At 49.6% G+C, this 26,346-nt stretch overlaps 10 protein-coding genes across 10 annotated transcripts; 6 read left to right on the top strand and 4 right to left on the bottom strand.

The window, feature by feature from the left end:
• Window positions 1-152: 152 nt before the first annotated feature.
• On the top strand, window positions 153-1,435 carry M437DRAFT_70049 (mannose-1-phosphate guanyltransferase; the record flags this gene model as incomplete). Its single annotated transcript, XM_041025396.1, has 4 exons — window positions 153-159; window positions 239-429; window positions 486-1,324; window positions 1,378-1,435. The coding sequence occupies 4 exons, from the start codon at window positions 153-155 to the stop codon at window positions 1,433-1,435; spliced, it is 1,095 nt and encodes a 364-aa protein (XP_040875391.1).
• A 926-nt stretch (window positions 1,436-2,361) lies between these two features.
• Window positions 2,362-3,858, top strand: M437DRAFT_79077 (uncharacterized protein; the record flags this gene model as incomplete). Its single annotated transcript, XM_041027101.1, has 1 exon — window positions 2,362-3,858. The coding sequence occupies one exon, from the start codon at window positions 2,362-2,364 to the stop codon at window positions 3,856-3,858; it is 1,497 nt and encodes a 498-aa protein (XP_040875390.1).
• Window positions 3,859-4,181: 323 nt separating this feature from the next.
• On the bottom strand, window positions 4,182-5,643 carry M437DRAFT_79075 (Actin/actin-like protein; the record flags this gene model as incomplete). Its single annotated transcript, XM_041027100.1, has 6 exons — window positions 4,182-4,268; window positions 4,325-4,402; window positions 4,458-5,249; window positions 5,310-5,456; window positions 5,523-5,569; window positions 5,625-5,643. 6 exons carry the CDS (start codon window positions 5,641-5,643, stop codon window positions 4,182-4,184), a joined length of 1,170 nt encoding a protein of 389 aa, XP_040875389.1.
• Window positions 5,644-6,012: 369 nt separating this feature from the next.
• On the bottom strand, window positions 6,013-8,420 carry M437DRAFT_70046 (uncharacterized protein; the record flags this gene model as incomplete). The annotated part of the gene is made up of 3 exons (XM_041025395.1): window positions 6,013-6,083; window positions 6,135-7,171; window positions 7,225-8,420. The coding sequence occupies 3 exons, from the start codon at window positions 8,418-8,420 to the stop codon at window positions 6,013-6,015; spliced, it is 2,304 nt and encodes a 767-aa protein (XP_040875388.1).
• A 722-nt stretch (window positions 8,421-9,142) lies between these two features.
• On the top strand, window positions 9,143-10,546 carry M437DRAFT_79073 (PLP-dependent transferase; the record flags this gene model as incomplete). The annotated part of the gene is made up of 3 exons (XM_041027099.1): window positions 9,143-9,283; window positions 9,341-10,261; window positions 10,316-10,546. The coding sequence occupies 3 exons, from the start codon at window positions 9,143-9,145 to the stop codon at window positions 10,544-10,546; spliced, it is 1,293 nt and encodes a 430-aa protein (XP_040875387.1).
• Window positions 10,547-10,712: 166 nt separating this feature from the next.
• M437DRAFT_16932 (MFS general substrate transporter) lies at window positions 10,713-12,013 on the bottom strand (the record flags this gene model as incomplete). Its single annotated transcript, XM_041018879.1, has 3 exons — window positions 10,713-11,372; window positions 11,421-11,891; window positions 11,945-12,013. Coding segments are annotated over 3 exons (1,200 nt in total), but the record flags the coding sequence as incomplete, so codon positions are not given.
• Window positions 12,014-12,155: 142 nt separating this feature from the next.
• M437DRAFT_88672 (uncharacterized protein) lies at window positions 12,156-16,257 on the top strand (the record flags this gene model as incomplete). Its single annotated transcript, XM_041028884.1, has 2 exons — window positions 12,156-12,169; window positions 12,888-16,257. 2 exons carry the CDS (start codon window positions 12,156-12,158, stop codon window positions 16,255-16,257), a joined length of 3,384 nt encoding a protein of 1,127 aa, XP_040875385.1.
• A 402-nt stretch (window positions 16,258-16,659) lies between these two features.
• Window positions 16,660-19,658, top strand: M437DRAFT_70042 (uncharacterized protein; the record flags this gene model as incomplete). The annotated part of the gene is made up of 7 exons (XM_041025394.1): window positions 16,660-17,222; window positions 17,284-17,374; window positions 17,579-17,866; window positions 17,923-18,285; window positions 18,347-18,842; window positions 19,387-19,415; window positions 19,473-19,658. The coding sequence occupies 7 exons, from the start codon at window positions 16,660-16,662 to the stop codon at window positions 19,656-19,658; spliced, it is 2,016 nt and encodes a 671-aa protein (XP_040875384.1).
• A 1,152-nt stretch (window positions 19,659-20,810) lies between these two features.
• On the top strand, window positions 20,811-24,210 carry M437DRAFT_59501 (uncharacterized protein; the record flags this gene model as incomplete). The annotated part of the gene is made up of 2 exons (XM_041023591.1): window positions 20,811-21,720; window positions 21,773-24,210. 2 exons carry the CDS (start codon window positions 20,811-20,813, stop codon window positions 24,208-24,210), a joined length of 3,348 nt encoding a protein of 1,115 aa, XP_040875383.1.
• Window positions 24,211-24,481: 271 nt separating this feature from the next.
• On the bottom strand, window positions 24,482-26,334 carry M437DRAFT_79068 (propionyl-CoA carboxylase; the record flags this gene model as incomplete). The annotated part of the gene is made up of 2 exons (XM_041027098.1): window positions 24,482-26,220; window positions 26,319-26,334. The coding sequence occupies 2 exons, from the start codon at window positions 26,332-26,334 to the stop codon at window positions 24,482-24,484; spliced, it is 1,755 nt and encodes a 584-aa protein (XP_040875382.1).
• Window positions 26,335-26,346: the final 12 nt, after the last annotated feature.

The following is a 26,346-nucleotide window of genomic DNA, read 5'->3' as shown; positions in this document are numbered from 1 at the left end:
AGCCGTCGTCAGCCTCGCTCGCGATCCTTTGACCGAGTTGTCCCTTGTAATTTCTTCCTCCATTCGCTTCTTTACTTTTTTGATCATCCAGGTTCAATCCACACTTGCTACCTTCTTACTCTAATCAACAACCCCTCCACACTTAATTCATCATGAAGGGTGAGTAGCCGCCCACCTGCCCCTCATTACCCTGAGCTGAGGGCCCATGAGAACAACCATGACTGACAATGCCATGCAGCTCTTATTCTCGTCGGCGGTTTCGGTACCCGTCTGCGTCCCCTCACCCTTACTCTCCCCAAACCGCTGGTCGAGTTTGCCAACAAGCCCATGATTGAGCACCAGGTCGCTGCTCTTGCTGCTGCTGGTGTCACCAACATTGTCCTTGCCGTCAACTACCGTCCCGAGATTATGACTGCTGCTCTCCAAAAGGTACATATTCACTTCCACAAGGTCGCTGAATTGCGCAATCCTGACACCTCCCTCAGTACGAGCAACAATACAACGTCAAGATCGATTTCTCCGTCGAGACCGAGCCCTTGGGCACTGCTGGACCTCTGAAGCTCGCCGAGAAGATTCTCGGTAAGGACGACTCTCCCTTCTTTGTCTTGAACTCGGATGTCATTTGCGACTACCCCTTCAAGCAACTGGCCGACTTCCACAAGGCCCACGGTGATGAGGGTACCATCATTGTCACAAAGGTTGAGGAGCCCTCAAAGTACGGTGTCGTTGTTCACAAGCCCAACCACCCCTCTCGCATCGACCGTTTCGTCGAGAAGCCCATCGAGTTTGTCGGTAACCGCATTAACGCCGGTATCTACATCTTGAACCCCAGCGTCCTCAGCCGCATCGACCTCCGCCCTACCTCCATCGAACAAGAGACTTTCCCTGCCATGACCAAGGATGGTCAATTGCACTCGTTCGATCTTGAAGGCTTCTGGATGGATGTTGGTCAGCCCAAGGATTTCCTTTCCGGAACTTGCCTGTACCTTTCTTCCCTCACCAAGAAGGGCAGCAAGGAGCTCGCTTCCACCTCCGAGTCATATGTTCACGGCGGTAACGTCATGATCGACCCCTCAGCAAAGATTGGAAACAACTGCAAGATCGGTCCCAATGTCGTTATCGGTCCCAACTGTGTCATTGGTGATGGTGTCAGACTCCAACGCTGTGTCCTTCTCTCAAACTCAAAGATCAAGGAGCACGCCTGGGTCAAGAGCACAATCGTTGGCTGGAACAGCGTTGTCGGTCGCTGGGCTCGTCTTGAGAACATTTGCGTTCTCGGTGACGACGTGACTGTTGGTGATGAGATTTACGTCAACGGTGGAAGGTATGTTTTAGTCTTTGACTCTCTTCTTGATCCTCAACTAACACAAACTCCAGTGTTCTCCCTCACAAGAGCATCAAGGCCAACGTCGACACTCCCTCGATTATCATGTAAAGACACATACCAAGTATTACGGAGTTTTGGGAATATGATTTTCTTCACGATGAGAAAAGAGAAAAAAGCGCAATTGCATACGAAGACAGATACAAGATCTTCTATACAGGGACAGGGGGGATATTGTGGTTATTACCATCCACGACTGGCGTTTCTTATAAGCTTCTTCTGTATCTTGGTTTTTCTCTTTTTGATGATGATGATACAAGGAGATTGATGGAGTCTGGCCTGGCCGAATTTGCTGTTCTTATTCGGTGCTTGAACTCTGTAGCCTTTGTTTCGTTGCTTATATACAATGTACAATTGCATCTCCATCTTGATGTTGAACAGACTGTGTTTAGTTTTTGATATGCTGTCATGACCTTGGTGGTCGAAGCGGACCCTTGTCTTGGCAGGGGGCAATGCACTTTTTCGAGCCGGTCTCCACTTCCATCTTTGATATCTGCATGGAATCAAGTATGATGGCTGCGATATGCATATTTCCACCGCAGCGACTGGACGGGTAGGTGTTTTGAAAGATCAAGTAGGTGATCGCCATGTGCGTTATCGAAATCTGGATCATTGTGTGCCGAGAAAGATGTTGGTGATGGGCAGCAATAGATCCAACCGTTCCAGGAGAACCGTTTTGGCTACGGCAACCCTTATTCTAGTAGGCACCAAAGGGATAGGAGAAGCCGGTTGATGATCATCTAGGATCAAGGTATAACCATTTTTTCCATTTGTTGTTTCTGTTCTTTCCTGTTGTATGGTACTTTTGATTTGCGATATTGTCTCTGATACCATTTGCTGGACTATCGCTACGACATTTTTGGCCTTGGATATCATTGTGAGTTCTTTCCTTGCGTGCTCAAAAACGAATCTCTGGACTGGATCTGGAAAGGATAGAAGGAGCAAAGATGAAGCCGACCACAGTTCTTGCGTCTACGATGCTCTTGCCAGCAACACTGGCTCTCTCCCTCTCATCCCACCTCACAACCTCAACAACGCTCCTGTGTTCGACCATATACGACACTTCCTCGGCTCCCTTGCCTCTTCCCACTTCAACTTCAACCCTCCCCTCCCCACTGGAACTGTCTCCTGTGGTTTTACACAATTATACCACTACCACTACCACTGTGACGCCGAAACCATTTTCTACGCTGTTCAGTGTGTTGGCTACCAAAACCGTCACTACAGAGGCACAAGCAACAAATGGCACTTTTTATGTTACAATGACCAAGTTTGGGACGAGCACACATTGGGAACACGACACCACTACCAAGACGGTGGTGAGCACGAGGTTTTTGACGAGTAGGACGACCAAATGGGTTGATGCTCCGACTGGGTTTGTGGGTGTGAGGAACAACACTGTTTCTTCTGCTGCGTCTTCTGCATCTGCATCTGCTGCTGTCTCGAACGGAAACCAAAAACGAAAGAGAAGTGCAACTGCAGTGGCACACCACCCTCGCTCCAGACGCCAAAACAAGCCTTCTCCAAAACCCAAACTGGTCAAACCTACATCCGGAAACTTTGCGGCAAGAGTCGCCTGCAAACAATGGGAAGAAATCCACACGACAGAGGTGTTGCTTCTTACAGCAAGTAAACTCGCCACCGTGACATTGCGACCAGAAACCGTATACAAGAATCGAACGGTATATGGGACCATTACATCTACTATTCTTGTTTCCGGCTCTGCTTCAACCTCGGCCTCTGCAAGCACTTCCTTGTCGGCAGCAGTATCGCAAGCAAAGCACAAGGAGAGGAAAAGAGATACCCTCGCCTTCAGCATCACAAGTCCACTCACACCAATCCACTCCCGCGCCCCTCTGGCTTCTATCGCTTTATCCTATCTTTCTTCTTCCTCTGTCGTACCGACATCTATCGTCACAAACACAACCACAGTGACAAAAACTCCCTATACGATTTCGTTCACCCACACGCGTACCCTCACTTCCACCTCTGTCCTCACTCTCCACGCCACAACAACGGTGACTTCCTATGCCGCCTGCGCAACTTCCAACCTCCTCTCCCAGACCTCGAAGAATAAAAGGATCAATGGCGTTTCCCTGCCCCTAGCTGGCCAAGGAATAGAACAGGGAATAAAGACAGAAGTGCAAGTCCTGCAAACAGAAAACCCGGAAATTTGTTGTGAGCACTGTGTCAAGAGGGAAGGATGTGCGTGGAGTATCTGGCAAGCTGAAGGTAGGGAGAAGGGGTCTTGTTATCTTACCCTCCTCTCCAACACATCGTCACAGCAGAAGAAGAGAAACAACGATAACAAACAAGGAACGGGGGAAGTGCGAGAGGCAGAGCAAGACGCAGGGAAAGCAGAGGCACAATGTCCAATTCAACAAGCAAAAGCAATTTTTGGGTATAGTGGCGGAAATGGAGAGGTCAGGTACGTGGTTAGTAATGGGTTATGTGGGTTTTTGACAGAAGCGTAAGAGTGGGTGGCATTTGGAAAGATCTGTGCAGGGCGCAATTCATCAATAAACATCTTTTTTTCTGTCTTTTGTACGACGATTTCATCATTACCCAAGAAGTTGTGAAATCTTTTTTGAGCAAAGCGTCAAACTTTTACTGTATTATCGACCAGCATCGATATCGAATTCTCAACGACGATTTCTTGATGACATGTGTTAAGCGGCAAGAACACATGAGCACATAGCACATCAAAGTCCAATATGGGAGAATGTACTCAAGGCTTTCTGATTTGGTATTTGCATTTGGGAGGATTTCGTTAGTTGTATGAATGTTGATGATTTCTTCATCGAGCGCCCAGCTTGTCCAAGGCACGAGTACCCTGTTCTTGCCACTCTTGCTTGGATATCCACATGCTCTCCTTGTCGGCCATCTGTTTGTCATTGATTAGTATGTGCCCTTGCTCTTTGCAAATATTTCAAGACTTACAATGTTTGCGAGGACTGCACCTCCCAAGAAGACCATATGCCTTCTTCTCGGCGGGTCTTCTATCCTGACCTTGAATTTCTGTTGCGCAATCATTAGCCGTGTGGATGTCATGTAAAATCTCAAGATTACTCACGCTCAATCTCTCTGGGTTTCCTTGCAAGACCTTTGTGAGCCAAAGTTGCTTCAATTCCTTTTCCAATCTGCTAGGAAGACCAGGGTACATGCTGCTACCACCAGACAAGACAATAGCCTTGTACAGACTTGATCTGACATCGACATCGGCGGCTTGAATGGTGTTGAAGAGGAACTCGGCGATACCAGGTTGTTCGACATCGACGAGGTGAGGTTGGAACAAACATTCGGGAGCTTCGAAGCGTTCAGAACCAACACGAATGACGCGACCGTCGGGGAGGGTGTAGGACTCGACAAGAACAGTGGTGTCTTCGCTGAGTTGCTTATCAAGAGCGAGATCGTAGGAAACATAGCAGAGCTTCTCCTTGATAGCGCGAACAGTCTCAAAATCGGCGGTTCTGTTGAGGGCGTAACCACGGCGGGTGAGGAGGGAGATGAGGTTGCGCGTGACATCTCTTCCAGCAACATCGAGTCTGCGGGTGAGGTGGTTGAGGACGGTACTCTCGTAGACGGGAACGATATGGGTAACACCATCACCACTGTCTACGACGACACCAGATGACAGACCCTGGGCGTAGAGGGCAAGCACGGCTTGAATGGCGACGTAGACACCACCAAAGTTGTAACGTTCGAACATGACTTCAGCCATCATTTCGCGGTTCTTCAAGGGGTTCATTGGTGGTTCGGTGAGGAGGATCTTGCGGCCGGTAGGATCGACCTTCATCTTCTCGAAGAAGGTGTAGTCCCAGAGATGTTGCATGTCGTCCCAGCGCTTGACGATACCGTTCTCCATCTGCATGGCGTCGCGTTAGCTTTCACAAGCATTTCGAGGGTATTTCCGAGGGCGGCGTACGGGATAGGTGATCTGGAGCATGGATCTGGCAGCGGCAGCCTCGTCACCGCACATGATGTCCTTGAGCTGGACATCTAGGCCAGTCTGCTCTTCGGTACGGAGGATTGGGCGACCGACGATAGACGGGTACTGTTGCTCGGGGAAGTTCTGTATAGAGTCGGCGTTTCAGTATGGATTGAGCGGTATATGGACGTGTAATGGTAGTTGGCGTACCTGGCCGGCGTAACCAGCCTTGAGGAAACCGGTTCCGCCATCGAGCACTGTGTGTCTGTCAGCGCATTGGACGAGCTGTATGAGGGCTGAATGCGCGCGTACCAATGGGCACGTCAGCCATGTCGAGTGTCTTGTATGAGTGAATGGGTAGAGTTGACGAGCTGGTCGACTCCTTGAAGCATCCAAGACCCCGCGAGATGCAGTTGGTGTCCACAGCCCACGCCCACGCCCAGCCAAGCCAGAGCCCCCGGAAGGCACGCGTCATGCTCCCGCTCCTGCCGACAGCTCTAACTTACTGCCTCATCCTCACCGCCTTTGACCATGAACATCTATCAGGAAACGGCCTTCACCGGCCATGTACATTTCATTGCTACTTCTGTCCTGCCCTAGTCCTACTCACACCATGTCCGAACACTATCCAACGTCTCTTGTCCATGCAATGCCTTCTATAAACGCCATGTTCCCAAGAAATTCATCTTCGTCATGCCCATCAATGTCTGGCTGCCATCATTTTGGCCTTTTTGCCTTTGGGTTCCTTGCACACATCGCAGAACCATTTGACTGTTGAACTTGTCAGTAACTGCATGAACAAAGACACATCATCGCACTCACCATTATCACCTGGTACTGCTCGCAGTCCTGTACACCCAAGATGGAACCATTCCATCGGGCAGTCGTCATTGTCGCATGCAATCATCTCGCCAAAACTGCCCTGTCCACAGTAGCAGTACTTGGGCTCATCACCATCTTCACCTTCTTCACCTTCATCCTCATCAACCACTTGTCCCGCCTCTTCACCTTCTCCTTCCATCTCGACTTCAGCTGGCTCGTCGTCCGCTTCTTGCGATGCTTCTGTTCGTCGAGACGTAGTCGTTCCTCGTGATCCATTTCCACGATCGCGTCTGTTTCTCGACACTGTCGTGACACGAGGCGGTTGGCTTCTTCGTGACGATCTTCCATGTCCATCGTCTTCTGAAATCTCCGAATCCTTACTCTCATCGCGACGCCTACCTGCATCTGGGCTGCGATTAAAGCTGGCGATCTGTTTAAGAATATGTGCTCCACTGCCGCTCTTGCGTCTGCCTCGGCTTTTTCTATCCTGTCCGGATGCAGAATGGTCTGGCGTGTTGCTACCACGAGAGCGTCCATTGTGAAGATGTCTGCCCCTAGTTCGTGACATGCCCACCTCAGGGAACGCCTCTGTGCGTGGAGTTGACGTTATCGATCCTCGCCTTGGTCGGACTTCGGTACTGGCATCCTCCATAATCACATCTTCGTTCTTCAAAGATTCGGGTCGGTGTTTCTGCCCAGTGCTCTCGGCCTTGTCGATGTTCATTGTGTCTTCTTCCACCTCTTCCACGCTCTCCTTGGCTTCTTTGCTTGACGCGATCGAAGGTGCAACTGGCTCGACAAGGCCATTGGTACTGCCATTGACAGATTTGTTGTCGGCGGCTGACGCTGGACGACTGACTTCTTTTTCGGGAAGTAGCGAATGCTGTAGGTTCGACGTGGAGTTTGAATTCGAGTTTTGGCGCATGCGGGAGGATGTAGGTCTGGAGATGGTTTCGGCTTGTAGTTGTGCATTGCCAAGCACGGGCGACGAGTTGGATAATCTCGGTGAGTTTGCGATTTGATTGAGGGCCGTGTTTCTGTCAATCGTATTAGCTGGTGTACGCGTTGTAAGGGTTCCGGCCTTGTATACCTCTTCTTTCCAGCTCCAGTGCCAGGGGCAGGACCTGGCTTTCCTTTCTTCTTCGTTGTCTCGACTGCTGGTGTCGATCTTGGTGTCGTGTTGCCAGCACCTCTTGCGGCTTTGGTCACGTTGCTCATATTACTTGCCGAGCGCTCCATGGCTGGTGCACCAGCAGCAGCAGGAGCCTTCTCGACCTTTCTTCTTTTGGTTGTAGCAGCACTAGCTGTGCCATTGGCAATTCCCAACCCACTGCCTTTTGGCTCTGCGTCTGCATTCTTTCGCGACTTTCCAGTTTGCGCTCTCTTTGTCGGACGATCGTCAAAGTCCGAATCCATGGCTTGAGCACGATTTGTCTTTTTGGTTTCGCGTCTTGCTTCTCCTCTAGCTGCGGCAATGTCTTGGTCGTGGACAGCTGCTGCAGCAGCGGCAAGACTGCTTGTGGCTGCAACGTCTCTTCTGTTGCGCTCGCTTTGTGTAGTTGTAGTCTGTTTCTTGGTGCGATTGTCCTGGTAGGCCCAGTGTGTCAGACTTCCCAGACGCGACTCTTCGCTAATCTCATTCTCGATGTGGGGCATGACGCTGTCGAGACGAGCGAGTTGTTGGGCAAGTGCGCGATTGGCTTCTGCCATGACGACGTTCTTCTCGTCAAGGTTGGTGATCATGTTACCAATGACATGACGAAGGGACTGGAACTCTGCGCGCCTTGCATGATCGGCTTGTTCGTCTTGTTGCGACTCGAGGTCGTCTTGAACGCGCTGGTCGAAGGTGAGAGGCTGGTTTCCGTTGACGACAGAGCCAGCCAGACTCGCCGTGGCGCTAGGAGGGGCGGTGAAGGATAGTAAGCGTGGAGAGGAGGGTTGATTGCGAGATAGAGGGGCGGGCTTATTCAGAATACTGGAGGTTAGAAACTTCAAGGCTTCTGTAGGACCGTAGACCTTGGCCTCGACCTCTTTCATTAATGTAATGTGACGCTGAACCTCACGCGGAAGGGCAGCGATCGAGTCGGCGAAATACTGGACGGCAGGAAAGAAGCCTGGTGGTTCAGGATCTTGGTTGTCATTGTTGTCGAGCTGGCCGAAGGTGCGGGCATAGTAGTTAATTGGTCTCGAGGTAGAGGTTCGCGGCTGGCGAGCAGACTGGCGACGGCCAGAGTTCGTATCGGTAGTGGCTACCGAGGCCTTTCTGACAGAAGAGGTCGGTGGCATGGCGGTTGCGTAGAGGGTGCAGTGCGAGGGGAATCAAAGAGACAAGAGACTGAGTGGCAGAAAAAAGCAGTCGTTGAGGGGATTAACGCAGGGATGGGACAGCGTGCTTCGGCATGGCAGAAGTGTGCTTGAATGAGGTTGCTCTGGTCTGCAAGAGAGTGGAAGGGCAGGACTGGGACTGATTGAGACAAGTTGGAATCGCTTTGGCTGCTGCTGCGCTGCTCATGCTCTTGTCTCCGCCTTCGCCAGTAGCGTCGGTCTCTGAAGCGCCGATGGCGCGCCCTGACTCGGCTTGCTTGAAACCTCACCGCCTTATGACGCGCTCCTGCCTCTTTCTGTCGACCTTTCTCCAATTTATCCTTCTGCCTGTCACGGATCATATCTCCCACCAATACTATGCAGAGCTGAGAAGTAGACGAATCAGCGACTCTTGCTTCATCCCGTTCATGCCTGCATGACTGCAAGGTATGATAGTAGCAAAGGTGTTATCCACGGCTCGTTAGGCAGCTGTCAATACAAGCTCGCAGAGTAGGTGTATATATTCTTCTCCTCTTTGGACCCAACATATGCGCACTTTCATATCATCTCCTGCCAATACAGCAACAATATACCTCGCTCTATCTTTACTGAATCTACAAAAAAACTTCAACACCATGTTTTTCGTATTTTTCTTCTAGGTTCTGGCCTTTTCGATCTTCCAGGCAGCGCAGCCTCTTTAAACCATGTCGGAAGCTACTCTCTCAGACAGAGGTAGAGCAATGGCGCAAACCAGTCTCAAAGCTCGCCTGCAACCACTCCTCTGCAATCTCTACCATCCAAAAGACAATCCCAATGGCATCGTCGACATGGGTACTGCCGAAAATGTGAGACAGCACTCTTCTCTCTAAACATCTCTCACCTCTTCTAACCACCATCCATAGCACGTCATGACCAAAGACGTCTCCTCCTTCGCCAACACCAAAATCCGCACTTCTCCCCACGACTTTACCTACGGCGAAGGTCCATGGGGAAGCGAACGCTTACGTACCGCCATGGCAAACCACATGAACAAATACTTCCAGCCTTTCTCTGCTATCTACCCCAATGACCTAGTCTTCGCCAACGACATAACTTCTCTCTGCGAATTATTTGGCTACGCAATTGGCTCCCCCAACGATGGTATTTTAATCTCCAGGCCTAGTTACCAAGCCTTTCCCGCAGATTTTGGCGCGAGAGCAGGTCTGAAATGTGTTTTTGTGTCTTTTGGCAACGTTGATCAGTTTTCTCCTGCTGCAATTGAGAATTACGAATCTACGCTTCTGGAAGCCAGAGACCAGGGCATTTCAATCAAGGCCTTGTTGCTTTGTAACCCCCATAACCCACTTGGTCGATGCTATCCTCTGGCAGTCATAAAAGCACTTATGCAACTCTGCAACAAACACTCTCTCCATCTGTTTGCTGATGAAGTATATGCACTTTCCGTCTTCTCCTCCTCCTCCCCTTCTGAGACACCATTTTCCTCTGTCCTTTCCTTTGACAGCAGTTCTTATATTTCTCCTGACTATCTTCATGTTGTTTATGGTATGAGCAAAGACTTTGCAGCTGGAGGATTGCGCCTTGGGTGTTTGTATTCGCGCAACACAGCGGTGTTGGAGGCTGTATCGGCGGTCTCGCAGTTTAGTTGGAGTGGTCCTTTGAATCAACTTTTTGCAGCAGAAATGTTGGAGGATGAAGAGTGGAAAAGTGGATTTCTGGAAAGAAGTAGAGATGCTTTGAAGGAGAGGTATGAGAATTGTACAGGTGTGCTGAATGAGTATGGCATAGAGTATTCTCCGGGATCTAATGCTGGGTTTTTTCTCTGGGTGGGTAGAGCCTCTTCCTTTCTTCCTGAGACGGCTTAGCTGACACAACTTCAGGTCAACTTTCGTCCTGTCCTAGACATGACAGACCATAAAGACGAATGGGCAGCCGAAGACGCACTCGTGGCAAATATGGAAGACAATGGGGTGTACATCACAAAAGGCTCGTTGCTGCAAGCGGAGCAAGCGGGATGGTTTCGAATCGTCTTTACGCAGGAGGACGATGTGATGCAGGAAGGGTTCAAGAGGTTGTTTCATGCGATTGGAGCGAAGAAGGTAGAAGTTTAGTGGGTGGTTGGATTGCTTATGAATGTAAATTTGGTTGGTAATGAATTGATAGTTGATCTTGTAGAAATGACTAGCCCTCCTCAGCTGAACTACCCACGGCATTCTCAGCACCACGTCGGTTCAAGTCAATAGTGTCTCTACGCAAGAAGCTCAGGGCAAACACACAAGGAACAGCCAAACAGCTGATCACAGCCTCAAAGATCAACGCTCTCTTCATAGAGTCTTTGGGCTGGCCACCAAGCCCACCCTTCAATGCATCCATGACGATGATGAAGATGGCACCAAGCAACTGTCCTCCTGCCCAACATATCGTGCTGCTGACTTCTGGACTAGCAGGGTATGTAATCTCAACCAGATATTCTAGTGCGCAAGGCAGCAAAGAGAACGAAGCTGCTCCCAATAAGGCGCAAATGATATAAGGCCCTGCTACCGTGCGAGTCTCTGGCATGAAGATGAGCGCCACATAGCCGATTGCAATCAACGGAACCAACAACTGTATTGTCCGCAGATAATGTTTCGTGCGATCCACGAATGGCGAAACAATTGCTGAAGCTCCCAAACCAACGAAAATCAGAATTGCGCCTGCGATGCCGGCGTCGGTTTCGGAAAAGCCATATGGCTCGAAGATTTGGTTGATTAGACTCGATACTGCGTTGAAGAAGCCAACGTATACTCCGAATGCGACAAAGACCAGGAAGAAAGCTTTGTTGCCTTTTAGCAGTGTGATTGAACCAGTGATATCGAGCTTTTCGATATCCCCGGTGGGAGAAGGAGGTGTCGGGGGTTTTGAAGGAATAACGAAAGCGGGCAAACATGCGACGCAGGACTGAGACATGTCAGAACCTTGACGCGATTCAGAAATTGATAGACTTACGACGATGGCTGTGTAGAGAACCATGTTTGGTACATCTTTTGGGTTGGTAGCCCAGAGGGGACCAATGAGCTGGCCAAGAGCACCTCCAAGAGGATTGGCCAGTGAAGCTATAGCTGTGGCAGAAACCCGACCAAACAAACCTTTCTCGGGGAACCAGAGATCACTGTAGCGAGTGGGAGCAGCCAGAACGAAAGGTTGTGCAAAGCCTATGATAATCTGGCCTACGATGACGGCTGGGAAGTGACCATGATGGCCAGAACGAGATCCAGCATATCGAATCCAATTGCCTATGAATAGCAAGAGGGCAGAAATAACGATCGAAGTCTTGGGGCCTCTGTGCAGAGCCCAGATAGTGAACGGAGATGCAACAACAAAAGCGAACAGAAACCCGGTGCTGAGCCAATTGATAGCACTCTCCGAAACTTGGAAGAACTGGGCAGCAGTGCTGGATACGGCCGAGAAGGTCAACCACTGCGGGTGATTAGCGTTGTACACTGAGAACATGATGAAAATTTCCAACACACATCCCAGCTGACGATAATATTGAGCATGACCAGTACGAAAAGACCGATGAAGCGCTTCTTGTATAACTTGCATGGTTCATCAGGACTGTTCAGGGCTGCTTGAGCGACTGCCAGATCGAGATCCTCCACAGTAGTCGTTGTCGGATTGAGAGGGGCCATCTCAGAATCATCGCTATGAGAATGACTAGAATCTATCGAGATACGGTCTATCATGGCAGAGGGAAGGTAGTTATATGAATCACGGGTGAGGGCCTCATGTCGCGATAGGCTTGGTCACGGAAGGATTCTAGGCCATATCAGAGGCTGAAGATGCGACAGCTTGGCGTGCATCCTTCATGTTGAAGCAAGCAGAAGCGACAAGGAGCGACCTATCAACAGCGAGCTTGAATGCGAATGCCCTTTGGTCGATGGGAGGGTCAGATTATTATCTGAAACCTGTCGCTGTTTGTAATGATTGAGTAGTCAAGGGCGGCACTTCCCCGTGTTCAAAAGTATATACGCGTATAGCTGTAGAAATGCATGATACTAAAAGAAGACTAGACAATTTTCCCTCAAGAAGCAACATTATATGAACCCTCAATGGATAGCATTTGTCTAGGAATGAAATTGTGCCTACTGAAAGCATCTACTTAAATCTGTGTTGTACTGGGAGGGTAATGGGACTTAAAGACTTTGGCACAGGGGGCGTCAATAGCGACAGGGTGACAGTGGATTTTCGGCGGAAAGTGTCGCGAGTCATGAGGGAGTGACGTCTGAGTTGTACATTGATAATCCAAGCACTGTTTGGCGGCGACGAGCTGTTTCCACCGCTCTTGATAGCCGACACTCTCTATATCTTGCTTCGAGAATGTTCTCTACTGGCTTCGAATCTTTGGACTAATTCAGCAATCGCCGTCTTTCTCTAGTCGTTCTCGCACGTCCTCGATCAACGACAAAGCCGCAGACAGGCAATGTACCAGTCATTCACCGGAGCATCGCGCAGACCACGCCAGGTCAACCTCTCGGGCAAGAATGCGAACCCCTTCGCTGCCAGCAACCCCTTTGGCGGTCCACAGAGTGCTGTACAGAACGCCCACCAAGATCGCCAACAACGACAGAAGCAACGACAAGAGCTGAACGCCGCGAAGACGATACAGAGAGTTTGGAGAGGTCACAACTCCAGGTCACAGACAAGAGATGGATGGCGCAAACAATGGGATGCTACAGATGCGACGAATATCGATCCGATACAACGCTTGAACGCACTGCTGCTGTTCTTCTCGCCCTCCAACCATAGCGATGTCCAACGCCTCATTTCCTTCGTCCACGACCACTCGCTTGACACGACTGCGTCAAAACACCATTTGCGCCTGGAGAAGGCCTGTTTGGATGCCTTACGGCAGCCTGAGCCTCAACGCGCCGAAGACTTGCTCGCTATCCTGACCTTCCTAGCCACCACGATACCCCATGAGACAGCGAATATCTCAATCGACTACTACACCACCCTCTCCAGACTAGACCAATCATCGCTTTCAAACTTCCAACAAGCTGTGGCAGCTCCTCTTGCCTCACACCTCCCCGCTGCCTACCAAGGCTTCGCCGCCGCCTACCTTACCACTCCTCTTGAACAGCCCGCCCTAGACCACTTCGCCCCCCTAGTCGACTTTCGAAAACTGGCTCAGGCTATTTCGGATCTACCTTCAACTACAACACTCGATACAAGACGCCGTTTATGGCTCCTTGCCCAATTTATGTATCTCAAGAAGGACAATGTACCCGCCTCGGTCTATGTGCCAGTCGTTGCGAACCTTCTCTCTTCTTTGGCCGACGTTATCGCTCCAGAAGCCCCTGCTCTGGACATGACCAACAAAGACTACGACCGACTAGTGCTCGCCACAAATCCTGCTCGTGTCCATCTCAACAGCTTCCTGAGAGATCAGCTCTCGCGCTTGGTTGACAGAGATGCCATCAGTTCGTTGATCCCGAGGCCGCCTGCTTCTTCAGACACATCAGTGCTGGACGAGACATCAGACTCGCAACTTTTGGCTAGCTATGCCCTGATACTACTGCGTATCTTTCCTCTACGTGCTGATGACATTCGCATGTGGCTTTATATCGGTCCGCGAGATCAGGCTTACAAGGAAGACACTGTGCCTGCAATCGCTTACTTCTGGAAGGGCATGCGCTCGACATCCATCTTTGCAAATATTCACAAGGACCCTCGAGCAGCTGTCGACCTTTTACGAGCGCCAAAGTCTTCTGTCTCTGCTTGGAAACCACCTGGCTATGAAGCAGAGCAATCCAAACGAAACGAAGAGTGGCGTGTCATTCTAATCTTCCTTGAGCTGTTTACCTTTGTGCTGAAGATCATGGACGATGAAGTCTTCCTTGGAAACTCACAGGATAACAACAATTCGCTCCCTATAGAAGACCTGAAAGATCTGACTGTCTTCTTGAAGAATCTGGGATTTGCCATGCACTTCAACTCTCAGGAAATATCAGAGTCTTTCGAAACAAGCCTCGAACCTCTGAGTAAGGCCAACCTGAGTCGCCACTTTGGTAGTAACACAGACACTACTGTATCAAAGCCCGAGGCGCCTCCACAGACCGTCTCAGTAGCAGGTACTGTTGGTATGAGTCTTGACTATGTGAAGGGTTTGGTCACTGGCCTACTCCGTTCCATCTATGAGCGAGACTCGAGAAGAAATTTTTTGCCAAAAGGACACTGGCTCATGACATCTCGACTTGATATGACTAATTTCATCACAGCCGTGGTCGGCGAAGATGAGCGACGACAACAATTGCAACGACAGGCTGATGAGGACGGCGAAGATGATGAACCCGATACAGAGTTTGATGAGGCCGAATTTATCTCCATGACACGTTCACAGCGGAACTATCAACGCAACAATCGACACGACAGTAGAGTACGATATCTGCAATCCGTTGCTCCTCGACTGGAAATCTTACAAAACATGCCCTTTATGATACCTTTCGAGACAAGAGTCCAGATTTTCCGCGAGTTCGTTCGCCTGGACATGATGTCTCGAAGAGGTGGGCACACAGACCCAGATCTTTGGAGGCATAGGATTGCGTTTGCATCGATGGGTGGTCCAGAAAACGAGCTCGGACGGCACCATGCAAGCATTCGCCGCAAGAATGAGTTCGAGGACGCATTCAGGCAGTTCTACAGTCTTGGTGATGGTCTAAAGGAGCCAATTCAGATCACTTTCCTGGATGAGTTTGGTCTACAGGAAGCGGGCATTGATGGCGGAGGTGTCACCAAAGAATTCTTGACCAGTATCACCACGGAAGCTTTCAATCCCGAGAAGCTCTTATTCACAGAAAACAGCCAACACTCCTTGTATCCCAACCCGAACAGCGTTGAGGCACACAAGGAGATGCTGCGGCAGTCTGGCTACCCTGATGACATGGAAGAGCATCGCGAATCTGTAAAGGATCTCTTGCAACGATACGAGTTCTTAGGTCGCGTTGTTGGCAAGTGTTTATACGAGGGCATTCTCATTGACATCAATTTCGCTGCTTTCTTCCTCACCAAGTGGGCTCTCTTTGGTGGTCGAGGTGCCGCGAAGAGAGAGTCTGGATACAGAGCTTCAGTCAACGATCTGCGTGACCTTGACGAGGAACTGTACCAGGGACTAATGAGCTTGAAGCACTATCCTGGGGAGGTTGCAGATTGGGGCACATATTTCGCCGTCAACAGCACAGTCACACTGCCCAATGGTCAGTCGAAGACTATCGAGTACGAACTCATACCCAATGGCACAGACACTCTTGTCGATTCACGCAATCGTCTAATCTATATCTCAAAAGTCGCCAACTATCGTCTGTCCCTGCAATCGAAGCGGCAAACCGATGCCTTCCTTACTGGACTCTCCAGCATAATCCAACCAAGCTGGCTCAATATGTTCAACCAACAAGAACTCCAAACCCTCATTGGCGGTGCAGCATCAAGTATCGATATCGCCGACCTCCGTGCCAACACCTACTACAACGGCGTCTACCAGATCGGCGACGACGGCCAAGAACATCCTTCCGTCCAGCTCTTCTGGCAAACCATGCTCGAGCTTCCTGATGCAGAAAAACGCAAAGTTCTCAAGTTCGTGACTTCGACTCCTCGTGCTCCATTACTCGGCTTTGGGTCTTTGAATCCAAGGTTTACGATCAGGGACTCTGGAGATGACGAACACAGATTCCCTACTGCGAGCACGTGTATCAATCTCTTGAAATTGCCTAGGTACACGAGTAAGGAGATGTTGAAGGAGAAGTTGTTGTATGCTGTCAATTCTGGCGCTGGGTTCGATTTGAGTTAGAAGAGATTTTGCATCTTGGAGTCTTGTGGCGTTTTCGCGGGACCATTGGGTCTAAACATGCATATACATAGATTAAGGCCAAAGCATCTGTTCTGTAAACAGGCTACTAAATCAGGAACGACCGTTCGAGAGAAGTAGGAAGTTGCCCCCCCGTGAAGAAACCTTCTGAGAAAACAAATGCTCGAAAGGGAAGATGAAAGCATAACGATTGCATTTCTTCTCCTCGAACTTGCGATGATTCTCTTTCCGACCACGTTTTTGTCCCATCATAATTAACTCACGTTGGTAACTTTATAAGTCTCAACCCTTCCGAGTTCACCACCTTTTCTCTGATAATCAAGAACACTCATATCTGTCAAGAATCCAAGTGTCAAGACTTCACATCAAGGCATTCAAGCAGCGATGGATCCTCCCACTGATCCGCCTCCACCATACTCGTTCCTTCAAGTCACGTCTCGTCTCTCTACTACACCAGACCCAACATCCCCGACCCCAAAAGAACCACACACGGAACTAGAAATTGGTGATGAAGCACTTATCTACGAAGAATGGGAATACCGCGCTCATCCTTGGATATCCATCTGGTTACGCCGCTCTGGGACTAGATCTCCCGACCACGTCAACGTCTCCTATGGCATCAACAAAGATACAACTCGCCCTCCCTTGCACAACGAGCCAGACATTTTCTTCACTTGCCGATTCCAACCCAGGAGGGGAGATGCAAAGGACAAAGACAAGATTCATATGTACTGTTGTATCGTGACGGGTTTGACGGTCCTACACCGTGAGGCTGGAGGAATGTCTTGTGATTGCAACTGGTGGACGTTGAATGATCCTTCTCATGAGTGTAATGTGCGCTCGTGGGGGTTGTCGTGGATCAAGAAGTGGTGGCAGACTATACAACTCTGGGACGTGATATGGGATCATGATCAGTTGTGCTCATGTGGGTGCTTTGATGTTGCTGGGTAAGGGGTGTTTGCTTAGATATGCTCTATAGCAGGTCTCCTTGTAAGACACCTTCCTTAGGCACAGCTCTCTGAATTCTCTCCATGCTCACATCTCTGGTTTCGAGGACAATCGTGCTTTTCTGCAGCTTTCTATGTCGCTATCTGACACCGTGAGAGAGGTGCATGCATAGTTGCAGCACTCAATGAAACAGTATCAAATAGCGTGCCTTTGTTGCAGACAATCACTAGAGCCCTAGGCTGAGAATCGTTTGCTAGTGTCGTTTGCTGCCAAACACCGACTTTCACAACAAGGGGGATCTTCCTTTGTCAGATATTTCACTCTCACTCTTGCTTGCCTACAACTTTCCCTCCAGCGCAACTTCTCATTCATACTTGCTTCCAACCACGCGACTTTCTCACGCGATCTCATACCACAATATCAGCCTTTGCACACCACAATGCCCTTCGCTGACTTCTTAAAGCCTCGCCGCTCTGGCCTACTTGCACTGCTCAGATGCATCGACGAAGGAGATCGCGATGAGCTCCACTACATAAGTTACGATATCATGTCTGACACGCGCAATGCATCTCTACCGATTTACGATCTTAGCTGCTCTGCTGCCGTCATGGGTCTATGCCATGCTAACTGGTTGCAAGCTGAGGTATTTCCATTGCTAATGGCTTGTTACTTATGATTCGCTGCTGACACCGCGAAAAGGGAAGTCGTCTTCTTACTGCTCACGCTTGTGTGTTGCAACGCGCTGCTGCAGCTACCCTCAACCCAAACGCCATCGACAACATTGATGAAGAGCTTCGTGGCCTTTTGCTGTCACGCCTGAACGCAAAGCAAGTGTCGTCTGCTCCGCCCACCGGCTTGTTGAAGGTGGCTCCAAAGGCGCCGGGAGCGAAGGCGCCTATTCCTGGATTTTACAGCGGTCCGATTGCCGATGTGTCTGAGATGAGACAGCTGTATCGTGACCTCGGATATGCTCACAAGATTGAAGAATTCGATACATACCCTGAGAGAGTCATGGACCACGCTACCTTGAGAAAGGCTTGGGAAGAGAGAGCTCGCAAGTTGGTATGCACGTTTTGATTCTTTGCTTCTCGATCCACTTACTGATACTGAAAACATTGACGAGGGTCTGATTGGCTACCTCCTGGTCGATATGGAGACTTTCAGCAGAGATTTCTCTCCCTACTACAACGTCAGGTCTGAAGATACCGTCTCGAAGGTCATCGTCGCGGTCGATCCTAAGGGTATTTCAAATGTTGTTGACGCCAACATCATCAGCGGCTCTAGCGCGACAACCAACAATCAGCAGACCACCGAGACTACCGCAAGTGGTGGACAGCAAACTCAGGCAGCCAACGACGCCGAAGCAGAAGCTCTCGAGCGCAAAAGAGCCAAGAACCGCAAGAAGAACCAGAACAGAAAAGCCAACAAGAAGGCTCAGAAAGCTGAGCAACAAGAGGGAAGAGCCGCCAACTCAAACATTGCAGGCCGCCTGGCTGAGAATTTCACCCTCAAATCAAGTGATACTTTTGTCAACGATAGTGGCTTGATTGAAGGTGTCAATGCATGGACCATTCAAAGTTGGGTTCGCAAGTCTGATGACGAGAAGGAAAGCAAACAAGGTGAGGAAGAGAACTGAGAAAAATTAGGAACAGGAACATTGGAAAAAGGAAGATAGCATAAGGCAAGCTTGACGAGATGAGCAAGCTATGTCTCCAGAAAGGGATGTGAACAGAGAGATCAGGAGATGTGATGACTCGCTGCGGAGTTCGTACTGCCTGAGCAGGAATATTTTGCAACTTTGCAGCTGCAGATGAAGAGCTGTGATCCATAGGGAAGCCTAGCCAGTCTCCATAAATTGAGCATTCGACCCATTTCTCTTGCTCATCTGGTAGCGAAGTCAAGGTAGCCGAGGGGAACCATAACGATGCCTAGATTTGAGAAGGCTGTTGCAAACGCGGTGTGAATTATTGTTTTAATCCTTCGGTGACGAGAAGGATTCTGCTTGTCAACTGGAGGTCGCAGCAGTTCGCTACACAACCACGAACTCTGCCACTATTACAAAACGAAACTACTCAGCAATATCTTGCAAGCTGTGCAACCCACTAATCACGACTTTCCTTTCCAAGGCTAATAGTAGACTGTTTGCGATGTGCTTGTTGCCAGTTTGCTGCGCGGCAGACTTGAGCTCAGAGGTAAGTGCTTCGGGTGCTCTTGCAGTGCACACAAAAGCTGACTCGGCCTGGTAACAGTTTCTCAATCGTTCCATCGAATTGAACATGGAAGAGAAAGAAGACTTGGACCTTGATCTCATGATAGTCATCATCGACGACCTCGACAAGACATACACAGAATTTCCAGAATTGCCCATGGCTGCCACTCATTCACCAGCGCCGTCCAAAGGAAAAATCGCCAGAGAATGCTTTGAGATGCTCTAGAGATTGAAGGCAGATACGGAATCAGATATTGATGTCGAGAACTTTGCTGGTTTGGACGAGAGGTCTGTAGAACATGACACCGTGTTGATCGTACAAGCCTCTGGAATGACCGGAGAGATCGAAACTGTACGCGGAGCCCTTCGAGAGACCATTATGGCACTTGTAAATCCGTGGGTTGTGAACAGAAGAGTTTGCCCTGCAAAGAATGATATTCTAGAAATGCAGAAAATGAGTTTTAATGTTCGTCGAGACAAGATCAGCTTGTATCTGGCCAGATGTTAGCAGCGGTTTCAGACACGTTGGCAACACATGCTGCACGAAGCTGATTCTGCAACTTCTGTTCGGGGGTCGCTCCTTCCAGCGCTGTTCTTCGTACAGCTACAACACACTTAAGCAGCCAACTGCCCCCCGAACTGTTTGTGTCTTCTAGTTGCCGCCTTGTGTTCCTACAAAGGGCTGCTCTTCGATATTCAACTCCGATAGCAAGGCCAGCACGCACATCACCGCATCCATCTGGGGGCAGCCTTGCATGTGACGCATTGGCGTTCGCCTATCCCTGAAGTCGACTTCAATTCGCTGTAGCAAAGCCAGCAACCGCATCGGAGCGCCCATCTTGGAGCTGAGGCTTGGATAATGCATTAGCGTTCATGATGCATGCATAGGATTCATTGGGCTTGCTCCTTAGCTCACCGCCCTCTAGTCGCTGGTCCAACTGGACATGCTGACCTGCCCGTGTGCTAAAGACAGTCAAGAACTTAGCTAACGACTCCAAGATATAAGGGTCATCATAAGCTAAAGAAATTACAATTGCGATTCTCTGGCCATTAAGATAACCTTTGATGGGTTCCTCTCTATGGGAGACCATGTTCTCTAGCTATTGTGGCTGCTTCTAGCACATGGGGAGGGGGGTAAATGCAAGCTACCATGATCAGCAGACCACGGCTGCGGAAACATCCCGTGTATTCGGCGCAGCCTTGTTCAAGGGAGGCTGTGATCTGAGTCTCCCAACATGTTACAGCATCCTAAGCAATCTCGTTCCTACATGCCTGTCTTTCCAGCCTTTCACGAAGCTCTCTTCCTGATTTTATCGCTATCGAACACTCATTTCGTGCCTCTAGCAACTGGTTACTCCTGATTCTCCAACTAACGACCATGGCCAGCTCCGATCTTTCTCCAGAGACTTACGCTATCGGCATTATTTGCGCACTTTTTGAGGAGAAGGCGGCAGTAGAAGCAATGCTAGATGAAGAGCATGAGGCACTGGATCAAAAATCGGAGGATCCCAACAGCTATACTTTCGGCAAAATTGGTAAGCACAATGTCGTTATTGCCTGCCTCCCAGGCGGTCACCAAGGCAAAGCTGCGGCTGCTACTGTTGCTATACACATGACACGCAGCCTTCCTATCAAACTCGGTCTCATGGTAGGCATCGGTGGAGGGGTACCAAGCCAGATACCCAACGTTCGGCTAGGAGATGTGGCAGTGAGCCTTCCAGTAGGCACACACGGAGGTGTCATACAATACGATTTAGGCAAGATGGAGCCGGACGGCTTCCGCCGTAAAGGACATCTGGACAAGCCTCCAAAGGCACTCCTAAGCGCTGTTACTTCACTTCGAGCAAAGCATGAGAGGCATGAGCCTGATTTTCCGAGATATCTCTCCGCGATATCAGAAAATCGAAGGATGGCGAAGAAGTACGGCTTTCAGGGATCTGAGAACGACCAGTTGTTCGACAACAACAACCAGCCCCTCACTCGCGAGCCACGCGAAGATGATCAACCCCTCGTCTTCTACGGTACTCTTGGTTCAGGCGATCTGGTGGTGAAGGACAGCGAAGCACGAGATTTGCGAGCAGCAGGTGACAAAATCATCTGCTTCGAGATGGAGGCGGCGGGACTCATGAACGATTTTCCTTGCTTGGTTATCCGCGGTATTTCAGACTATGCCGACTCACGCAAGAACGACCGATGGCAACCTTACGCAGCTGCAACAGCGGCTGCATATGCAAAAGAGCTCTTGAGTGCAGTCAGTGTGCAAGAGATAGAGAAACTTGGTCCTGCGAGTACGATTGCCACTGTAAACTAGCGGATCAATGCTGATACATATATTTCAAGGAAAACATTCGGTTCCATTTAGCCTTAAAGGCATCCCTGCAATTGATCACTTTGTGCAACGTGATAAAGAGATGCAGAAACTCGAGGATTTCTTCTTCAACCAGATGTCGCAACCTGTTCGTCGCAAAGTATTCGTCGTCCACGGTCTTGGTGGCATTGGCAAGACACAACTTTGTATCGAGTTTGCTCGGAAGCACCAAGCGCAGTACACCGCAGTCCTATGGATGGATGGATCATCCGAGGACGCTTTGCAACAATCATTTGTCAATTCTTTTTTTATGCTACCACCCGAGGAGATGCCGGTAGCACTAGTCGAAGCAGTCAAACGTCAGGAAGCCAGTCCAGAAGTCATAGTACAAGGAGTGCTTGACTGGTTGTCTCTTCCCTCGAACCAGAGATGGCTTCACATCATCGACAATGTGGACCACGATTTCATTGTCAAATGTAACGATCCACTAGCCTACGACTTGACGAAATATTCTGCACAAGTAGATCATGGCAGCTTACTCATCACAAGCAGACTTTCGACATTGGCGATACCTCAAAATGCTCATCAATTGACAGAAATGAATCTCGAAGAAGCACGTGCACTGTTCGAGGATCACAGAGGGCAGCCAGTATCGGGTCAACCAGCTCGCGATGAGTCGAAAGACCTTGAGAGCCTTCTCCAAAAGCTCCAGGGTATGCCTCTTGCTCTAGCTCAAGCTGGAACATATATTCGCCATACCAATATGAGCATTTGCGAGTATCTGGATTACTACAACAGCACTTGGGACGATTTGGTTGAAGCACAGAATTCGTATCCACTGCAAGAATATGCTCACAGAAGCATGTTGACTACTTGGAGGATCTCGTATCAGCAAGTGGAGAGTCAGGACTGGGAAGCAGCCACACTATTGAAGTTGTGGGCTTTCCTCGATCCAAAAGATATGTGGTATGAGTTGATCGCTTGTGCAATCCGGCTTGAGTCTCAAATTGACATACCAGAATGGCTGTCAACACTGGCTAAGACACATTTGAAGTTCCGAGGTGCGCTTGGCCTTCTGGAGAAATATTCTCTTGTAAACAACGGAACAGATAACGACAACTATTCTATGCATGCTGTCTTGCATTCATGGTGTCGTCATCTAGCATCCACGAGTAGTAAAAGCCAGGTCTTCTCTGAGCTCGCAGTCAGCGTTGTCGCGCAGATGTTGCTACGCGAGGACGACAAGGACCGTGCAGCCTTATCAAGACGTCTACTCCCGCACGGTCAACAACTGCTGTGCCGATTACGACTTGGTGTGGTATGGAGGCCATCACATATTCCATCTGGAGCATATACCAAATTGGCCCAGATCTTTGAATACAACCATGCATTTGATGAGGCTGCGGAATTTCACGAGCGCGACTTGGAAAATAGCGAGAAGGTTTACGGTGAAGATGATACGAGGACCCTGCGAGCTGCGTACACCCTTGCTGATATGTATACGGAGATCGGAAAATACGCAGAGTCACAACAGCTAGCTGAGCGCGCTTTGGCTGTCTACGAGGGATTGCTCGTCTCGGATTCCGACGATTCTGCAATCATCTCGGAGCAAATGATAGGCACCCTCATATGTCTAGGCAGAAATTTCAAGCTCCAAAACCGGCTGGAAGATTCAGAAGACATGTTTAAGAGAGCGGTAGCAGTATCTGAACAGCATCAGCAAGAAGATGCAACTTATGGACATGCACTTCCAGCCATGATTAGCCTGGGCCACATGTATATTCGTGAGGCCAGGCACACAGAGGCGGAAGTCATCTTTGAGCGAGCGCTATCAGTGAGTTTGAAGGTCTTTGGTCCAGATAATCGATTCACTTGTAGAGTCTTGTCAGGGCTTTCCGAGGTTTACGACAAACTTGGCAAGGTTGTGGAAGCGAAAATGATGGTCGAGCGAGCAGCAACAGGGTTCGAAAAGATAAAACCTGAAACCTGCAAATACGCTTTCGAAGTTGCTAGAGAGAGGATCGAGTTGTTCGAGAGGCAAGGCAAGCTCGCAGAAGCTTCGGAGCTCGCTGAGCGGGTCCTAATAGAAAATGAGCACAGATTAGGTCTGCATCATCGATATACAATACAAGCCGCCTCCAGGCTAGCCGGCCTTTACAGCCAGACAGGCAGACGGCAAGAAGCAAGAACCTTGTGCGAACAACTGATTTCGAGACTCGAGCATACGTTTGGTCTCCACGACCAGTTCTCGTTACGCGTCATGGATTCCCTCGCGTGCGTCTATGCCAACAACCTTGAAATGCTATCTGAGGCAGCAGATCTATTTGAAAGAGTACTCAAGAAACGTGAGGAATTGCTGGGAGCAGATCACAACAAGACACTACAGTCGGTTTACAATCTATTTTGTGTCTACGGGATGCAGGGTGATAAAATTCGAGAAGCGGAGATGCGTGAGCGGGTTTTGAAGTAAAAAAAAAAATGTGAATGTGAATGTTCCAGCACGCAACATAAGGCAGACCAAAACTCCGATCCTGCTACATCTGGGCTTTCTCAAGAGCCTTCAGATAGGCTTCGAGGGACCCCAGCTGAGACATTATTCATGGACACGATTGATACACATCCGTATCGGCCAGATTTCTGAAAAGGCGCTCTTCTAATAGATTGACAGCTGAAGCGATCATGACCACATCGCATTCTTCAAGATCTCTCTACTCTGTGTGGCTACCAGACTGTATAGGACTCTAGGTAAAGGTCGGTACAATCCTCCTCGCCTTACGATCTTCAAGTCGTTCAACCATGACCAAACCATACATATCTTTGACCCAATCGCATACTACACTTCTTGTATCCTTCGGGTCAATGATCTGTTCAACGCCAAACGCATTCGCCGCCCTGACCGGATTCATCAGGCGCCGATACTCTGTATCCAACTCCGTATATTTCTTCTTCATCGCCTCTTCACCTTCTTTCTTTGCAATCGCAGCCAACTCAGCTCGATGAGCAACTTGAATACCTCCTTCCAGCGGCAGAGACCCCCATTCGCCACTGGGCCATGCCACCACCGATCTCGGTGACCGCGAATCGATCATCACAGCACCAGCAATACCATAACATCTTCTTGTGACTACAGAAAAGATGGGTGTGGTGGATGCGAAATAAGCTTTTGCAAGCTCTACTCCCCATTTCATGGTTGCGCCTCTTTCTGCCGCTGTTCCGATTGCATAACCAGGGATATCCACGAATTGGACGATTGGCAAGTTAAACACATCGCAGAACTTAATCATGCGGGTGAGCTTTTGGCTGCCGAGGGGGTCTAGAGCGCCGCCGGTGGGGGACTCGCAGTTGTTGGAGATGATGCCTACGGGACGGCCACCGAGACGTGCGAGACCGGTGATGGCGGTGGTGCCCCAAAGACGTCCGATTTCGAAGAAGGAGGTTTTGTCGACTACGGAGGTGATGATCGTGTATGGGTTGTACATTCGACCTTGCTTCCGCGGGATGATGCTACGAAGGTTGATGTCTTCTCTGTTCACGGTGTCGCCGGACCAGCTGTCAGGCAGCACTGGGGGGGCTTGCAAATCTCCGCAATCAGGAAGGAATCCCAGTACTGTTTTCAGCTGCTCAAATGCAGCTGCTTCATTCGGTGCCAGATTGTCGATTGTTCCATTGCGACAATGCACGTCCGGCCCACCCAAATCCTGCAGAGTCAAGCCTTCTTCGAAAGTCGCTTTGGCAACAACATCGGGTCCTGCATTGAACAAACTCCCCACATCAGCGGCCATGACCGAGAAATGCGTCGACACCACTCTCGCAGCACCAAGCCCTATCGCCGGACCAACCACAGCACCGAGATTAGGAATGCCTGCATCGAGTTGCTTGATTACTGCCGGAAAGCTCACTAAAGGTGGTAGATAAGACCATCCCTGTTGTTTTATGGTCGTCACTGAGCCGCCTCCCGAAGACCCATCCACGAGTTTAACGACAGGAATTTTAAGTTTCAGTGCTGTTTCTTCGCCATAGAGAGTTTTGAAATGGCTAGATCCATCTGCATGGCCAGCTCTGATGGCATAATCGTCTGCGGTGATATAAACACGACGATGCTGTTTGCTCACCGGACATGTGATTTGTCCAAACCCTTGCGGGTTATTGCTAGGCACAAAGCCCTCGACACTTTCTTGCAATGCATTAGTGGGCGAAGTCTTCCAAGTCGTTGTCCCTGATACTGCGCCCACTTCGCGGAAACTGTCTTTGTCAAGGAATAATTCAATTCGTTCGCGAGCCCACATTTTTCCAGAGGCTTTTTGGCGAGCATAGCCTTTTGAACTAGCAGGTGGGTTCTTTGTGATGGTTTTCATGGTGGCCATTTGAGCCATCAAATCAGAGTAGTCTGCTGGAAGTGCATTTTTGGCTTTTGAGCTTCTTTTACGCTGTTTCGATGGTGGCGCAATGTGCGAAGATAGTTGTGAGAGCCGGGAAGTTGCTTTGTTTGATGTTGTTTTTTGAGACTCGCCATTGTGTTGGCTAGCAAGGTATGGTTAGCTGTCAAGATATCTTTCTGGTATGTATATGAGAGACTACCTCTTCCTTGGACCATCACCAGAGTCTC

The sequence above is a fragment of the Aureobasidium melanogenum genome (genome assembly GCF_000721775.1).
Source record: "Aureobasidium melanogenum CBS 110374 unplaced genomic scaffold scaffold_33, whole genome shotgun sequence".
NCBI lineage: Eukaryota > Fungi > Ascomycota > Dothideomycetes > Dothideales > Saccotheciaceae > Aureobasidium > Aureobasidium melanogenum.
Note: the sequence above shows the minus strand (reverse complement) of the source record. Positions and strands in the feature narration are given on the sequence as shown.